The 6,544-nt window shown below is 43.8% G+C and overlaps 1 protein-coding gene across 1 annotated transcript in view; it reads left to right on the top strand.

Annotated features, from left to right (window-relative positions):
- The first annotated feature begins 124 nt into the window (after positions 1-124).
- IQGAP3 (IQ motif containing GTPase activating protein 3) overlaps positions 125-6,544 on the top strand; it is a 33,576-nt gene continuing 27,156 nt past the window's right edge. The window contains exons 1-11 of the mRNA XM_075192539.1: positions 125-236; positions 1,893-1,980; positions 2,085-2,241; positions 2,382-2,459; positions 2,795-2,871; positions 3,692-3,759; positions 4,647-4,760; positions 4,971-5,149; positions 5,580-5,667; positions 5,809-5,972; positions 6,247-6,334. Coding sequence (XP_075048640.1) covers positions 197-236; positions 1,893-1,980; positions 2,085-2,241; positions 2,382-2,459; positions 2,795-2,871; positions 3,692-3,759; positions 4,647-4,760; positions 4,971-5,149; positions 5,580-5,667; positions 5,809-5,972; positions 6,247-6,334 — 1,141 coding nt within the window. The 5' untranslated portion in view covers positions 125-196. The remainder of the gene's footprint in view (positions 237-1,892; positions 1,981-2,084; positions 2,242-2,381; positions 2,460-2,794; positions 2,872-3,691; positions 3,760-4,646; positions 4,761-4,970; positions 5,150-5,579; positions 5,668-5,808; positions 5,973-6,246; positions 6,335-6,544) is intronic.

Raw genomic sequence — 6,544 nt, 5'->3', positions numbered from 1 at the left:
CTCCTCATTGGGGTTCTCCTGTGTGTGTGTGTGTGTGTGACTGGAGACTACAACTCCCGGCATGCCCCGGGGCGCGGGTGACGTCATCGGGCGGCGCCCCCCAGCCCTCTGACAGTTACTCCGGAAAGGGCTGGAGGCGGGACATTCAAATCTCGTGTAAACCTCGGAGCGGAGGGAGAGAGACACCGGGGGAGACATGGGGACCAGAGCCGGGCCCGGGGGGCCCACCAACGGGTGTAAGTGTGTCCTCAGCCCTGGGGGGGGGACCTCACCGGAGGCCCCACAAGATGTCAGCCAGCAGCTGTCATAGAGGGGACAGTAATGTGTCAGTGGTCATCTGGGGGCTGGTAGTACCCTGCAGCATATATATATATATATATATATATATATATATATATATATATATATATATATATATATATATATAGACACACACACACACACATGAGATATGGCTCTAGACTATATATATATATATATATAGATATATAGATATGGCTCTAGACTATATATATATATATATATATATATATATATATATATATATATATATATATATATATATAGATATGGGTCTAGACTATATTTTAAAAAAGTTGTAGAGCATTGAATTAAATATGTAACTTGTATAGCTGGGAATTGTGTGTGTGTGTGGCTCTAATGCAGCTCCTCTTAGTATGTTGCTGCTATGTGTAGATGTTATGTGCTTTAAAAAAAAGTTTATGGTTAGTGTCGCCAGCGCTTAGTACTGACATATTGCAGTGAGGGCTCTTTCCCTGTCACACCAGAGCGATTAAGCTTTCAAGCGTGCGACATTTAATGACGCCTGCGGGATATGAGAAAAGGAATATACAGAGCTGAAGCTCCAATAATTATGGGTGCAGTCCAGGTTGACTATTAATGTGTTTTAATCAGGATCATACTTTCCAACTTTTCCTTGTTGGTTTCAGGGAGATCCCGGGGGAGGTGGGAGTGCGGAGGCAGGGCTTGACGAATCGCATCAGATAATGCAATATTTGCGTCATTAAGCCCCGTCCCCACTTATCTATTGTGGGGGCGAGAACCGGGAGGTTGCCCTCCCAGAAATGTGGGAGTCTCCCAGACATTCCGGGAGAGTAGGCAACTATGCTTAAAGAAAAGCAGCTAACGAATCCCTAGAGACTGAAGTGGCTTTTACATTTCTGTCTCTATTACTGAAGTCATGTTGTCTTACCTGTCAGTCTTTGATTAAATCTTGGTCTCCATGAAAATGGCCACCTCCATAGCCATGTATTGATATACATGGACATAGGACACAATTTCTGACCTGTGTCATCATGCCACAGATGGTGAATCCAACCACGTCTTGTACTGGCTCAGCATCAGGGAGAATGCCAGACTCTTCAGGGAGTGAGGGAGATCACCCCTATTTCAGGGAGTCTCCCTGACATTCAGGGAGTCTCCCTGACATTCAGGGAGAGTTGGCAAGTATGATCAAGATAAATAAACTTATTAGGTACTTGTAACACATCTATAACGGAAAATGTACTAGGAATGAAATGGACTAAAAACAAGTGGTGAACAATAGATCTAGCCAGGAATGGTGACTCTGTATAGCAGATAAGAAAAGTGTTTGACTTAAAATTGTGCATAATCCTGTTTTATATATATATATATATATATATATATATATATATATATATATATATATATATATATATATATATATATGTTAACCCGTGCATGATACTCATGCATTCTAGTCAAATCAAGCTACTTAAGGTCTTAAAAAGGTTCTTGTCATGCATTTGGGCCTAGCCCAGGCCTCCTCAGGGGAAGATCTAAGGCTCTTACAATAAAATAAAAATTAAAGGATTGCGCATGTAGTTATGTGCGCTTTACTTTCGTTTCAGATGAGAGGCTCACCGCCGATGAGATGGACGAGCAGCGCCGTCAGAATATCGCTTACCAGTACCTATGTCACCTGGAGGAGGCTAAACGGTGCGGAAGATATTTATCTTGTGACTTTTTCCCTTTATTCCTCAACTATTTGATGGTTCCTCATTTAATCTGGGCTACTAATTTATATTTTTTGTCACTTTCAGTTGGATGGAATCCTGTCTAAACGAAGAGCTACCGCCCCCTACTGAGCTGGAGGAAAGCTTGCGCAATGGCGTCACTCTCGCCAAGTTGGGGAATTTTTTTGCCCCGGAGGTTGTGCCCCTGAAAAAAGTCTACGACTCTGACCAGCTGCGTTACAAGGTGAACAGCAATGGCAGCTAGACGTCACGTGTTTCAGTAACTTATAGCAACTAGATGTTTTCTTCTTATTTTTTTTTGTAACAATGAGGGCGCAGAGGACCTGTTGTGTCGTTATTAACCCTTCTCTTCCTGTGTCGCAGGCGGCAGGTCTGCATTTCCGGCACACGGATAACATCAATTACTGGCGCCGGGCCATGAGTCAAATTGGACTTCCTACGGTATAGTATTAAGGAAAATATATCCCACTTTTTTTTTGTGAACTTCTTTTGTCAACATGTCTATATTCACATTTATACACAAAAGAACAGCGCCACCTAGGTGTCAGCATTTATACAGCAGCGTTTGTACTGCCCAACAGAATAAATCAGTTATAGCACTGTGATGGTACTTATTCCTCTGCTCCGGCTGAGATCTTTATGTCCCATTGTCTACGCTGCTAAGGCTGAAGTGGGCAAGCTTTCCTCTACAGCTGTAGCAGAAAGTCCCGGTATGCTGGGACTTGTAGTTCCACAGCATCAGCCTGCCTACACTAAGGACCTTCCTTCCGTTGCAGATGTTCCAGCCTGAGACAACGGACATATACGACAAGAAGAATATGCCCCGTGTTGTGTATTGCGTTCATGCACTCAGGTGAGGTCAATGGGCGTGATAATATTTAAAACGCTGTTAATGCACACAATCATCCTCATCATCACTGTTTATTTAAAATAATTCTGTGTGTCTGTTATAAAAATAAATGGATAAAGAATTTAGTCCTGCAGGAAGATCTTTGAAGCCAAATGACTAGCAGTGTGTTTAATAATACAGACCGGCTTGTTGTTTTTCTTTAATATGCCAGGATACGTAAGGAATAAATATTTTGTTAAAATACCTCTGTCACTAGGGGGAGCTCCTAGCACAGGATAGGATAATAAAATGAAAAAGTTACTGACCTAATTTGGAAATACTATTGAATTAAAAATAAAGTTGCACGTTGACCTGTTTACAGTAACATAGACCAAACCGCATCTCCCATAATCCTCTGCTCTCGGCATTGGTTCATAGAAACAGCTCAGTATCCGCTGACCCAAAGATAGTCTACTCCTTAGCAGTGGATGGGTAGTTGGGGTTTTCTTGTATTGGTAACACATGGAGCATTTATATCGGTGTTGGCTAACCTGTGACACTCCAGGTGTTGTTAAACTACAAGTCCTAGCATGCTTTGCCAATATATAGCAGCTTATTGCTGGAAGGGTATGCTGGGACTTGTAGTTTCACAACACCTGGAGTGTCGCAGGTTAGCCAACACTGGTTTATATTGAGGATTTCAACCCAACTGTCCTTCTCTAGGTTAGACCAAAGCAACCTGCAATTGCAATTAATATCCAGTCAGGATCACCTGAAATTCCAACCAGCTGACGACTAGCTGTTATCTTTGCAAAGGACTGACATACTTTCTCTCCTTCTGCAGTTTATATCTATTTAAGCTGGGACTGGCTCCCCAAATCCAGGATTTATATGGAAAAGTGAATTTTACAGGTAAGTGCTGATTTTGGGTTTGTGTCCGGATGGGCTATACTTCACCACCCGGTTTGTTGGGGGAAGAAGGATGGAGGGATGTTCTTCTTGCACAGTTTATCTGGATTTCTTGCTCACCGTCGTTAACCGACGGTTACTGACCCCTCTATTTGTGTCATCTTGTCTCCAGACACTCGCTGACTGCGCGCTAGTTGTAGGGGAATTTGGCTGCCACCACTAGGCCCCTTCGCAGCACCTACAACCGCTTACTTCTAGGGCAGCTGCTACAGCTCCTCTTTGCTTACAGTTTACTATAGATCAGGACTGCTGGGTAGCGGGCAGAGCATTGACACAGACGCTGGGTTCAACACAGAACAGCCAGGGAATGGATTAGAGTGTAAGCTCTTATCTGTTGGCCTCAGACAGAATCTTTAAGCAGTGATGTTTATTTGCTCAAGGGATCCTACAAGGACCATTGCACACTAGTTGGAGGTACTAGTGATCATTCAGATGTACAGATGGTATAGTATAGTTAAAATACAAAATACTGCTCTTATATACTGTTTCTGACACACATGTTGGCCGGGGTAACACAGCCCCCTTCCTAGCTGGCACCACAAAGTCTGAGATATAACTTCAGATATTTAGCATCAGGATATAATATATTCTCTAATCTTGGATTTAACCAAATTCACATCAATCTGTGATTTCCTAAATTATTTGCTGGTTGCCTTAGTCTTTTTAACAAAACAGGATAGAAGGTAATGATCCCCTGCTGTGTACTCCCTCAAAAGGACCTGCACTCCCGGTCAACTACTAATCCCAAATATGCCTCAAATAGTTAGAATGAACAAGTGTCATGTTTGCCATTATATTTTTGTATCACGATGAACCCACTGTTATTGTAGAGGAAGAAATCAATAACATGAAGTGTGAGCTGGACAAGTATGGGATCCAGATGCCCGCGTTCAGCAAAATTGGGGGGATCCTAGCTAACGAGCTGTCTGTGGACGAAGCCGCAGGTGAGGAACCGAAAACTCTCGTTAGCCGGGTTAAATCGGCCCCTTAATGTTCGCGTTGCTCTACCACCATGTTGATTTATAAAACTGTTGTAACAGGTTCTAGATGTTCCTCAGACAACAAAAGGTTAGATTGTGCATGCAATGAGGAATAAGAAGTACATTGGGTTGTCCTATCCTGCTCCACCTACCTTTTATCTTTGTTTTTCTCAGTGCACGCCGCAGTCATCGCCATTAATGAAGCGGTGGAGAGAAGGGTGGCGCCGGACACCATGACCGCGCTAAGGAACCCCAACGCTATGCTGGTGAACCTTCAGGAGAAGATGGCGGCGGTGTACCAGGAAATGCTCTACCAAGCCAAGTCCACCAAGATGGCAAACTCTCGAAATAAGGCAAGGAGCCCAAGTGCTACCAGAAAGCCGCCACCTCCGTTCCTGATTGGGCTTCTCGGTCCTTTAATTGCGAAATTGAAACTCCTTCAACCCCTGTAGAGCTCTCAGAAGGGGCTTATGGGACATTTTTAGAGAAGCTTGCGCATTGACGATTATACAAATGAAAGCTTAGATGAAGTCGTCCATTTTCAGTCATTAAGATAAGATAATTGCCCAATCGAGGCACCTCTCCAGGTGTTGTGAAACTACAAGCCCCAGCGTGCCTTGCCAGCTATCTACTGGTAAAGCATGCTGGGACTTGTAGTTTCAAAAACACCTGGAGAGGCGCTGGTCTTTTCTAGATGGATTATAACCAGACGTGAGCTTGGATCAATGATTTGTCATCACACTTGTGCTATTGACACCTAACCCCTCCCCTATCTATTCGCAGGCCATGCAGAACGCCTCGGACAGTCAGGATATATACGACAACTGCCTGACACAAGCTGAACTACAAGGGAACATCAACAAAGTCAATGGTAACTGTACACCTGCAGTGTATTGTGGGTATTTTAAGTAGCGACATCATTGTATTATATAGAACCTTTGTACTGTAGTTTTGTTATATGTGTTGGAAGACGCCTGAGAGCTCAATAACCTGACCGCCGATCCTCTTGCAGTACACGCAGCTTTGGAGCACGTGGACGACGCGCTGGAGAGAAAGGACGCTCTGGGTCTCTACGCGGCTCTGCAAGACTCCGCCCTCTTACTGCGCAGGCTGCAGCGGGAGAACGCAGATTACTACCTGGAGCAACTGGCCAGCGATCGGGAACAAAAGGCCATTGTGAGTTGCTTTCTTTAAGAACCAGTATAATAGTGATATTCAGACTAATTACAGAGTGGTTAATGTCCAGCTGTCTGCACACAGTAAAAATATTTTTTTAATAAAAAGCAATGTGACTGCTATGGTGTCCTATTATAAATACACATCTTATAGCTTTGTCATTAAAGACTCTGCATGCTCACTCCTTCCTATCGCTCTCCCGTAAACCAGCGTAAGAAGCGCAGGTATGTCTGGGTCATTACAAGAGGGCAGATCTATCTGTTTTGTGTTCCAGGAACTGAGTTATATGGACCTGCTGGAGAGGGAGGAGCTACAAGCTGGGGTGGATGCAGCCAATCAGAACGCCAGCAGAGAGCATTCCAGTAAGTGGTGAGGGGTACAAAGCTGGAAGGGGAGAGAATCTGGCTGTGGCTTTAGGACAATGATAGGCAACCTGAAACGCGTTGGGTGCCGCACATTACCCGTAATATCAGTAATAAGTTACATTCACTCAAAGAGAGACTCCTATCTGTAATAACATATTGGCAGGTATATTACACAAGTATTACACGCTATAACAAGTCTGACAATAA

The sequence above is a fragment of the Mixophyes fleayi genome, chromosome 12, assembly GCF_038048845.1.
Source record: "Mixophyes fleayi isolate aMixFle1 chromosome 12, aMixFle1.hap1, whole genome shotgun sequence".
Lineage (NCBI taxonomy): Eukaryota > Metazoa > Chordata > Amphibia > Anura > Limnodynastidae > Mixophyes > Mixophyes fleayi.
The sequence above is the reverse complement of the archived record's forward strand: the minus strand, read 5'-3'. Positions and strand labels throughout refer to the sequence as shown.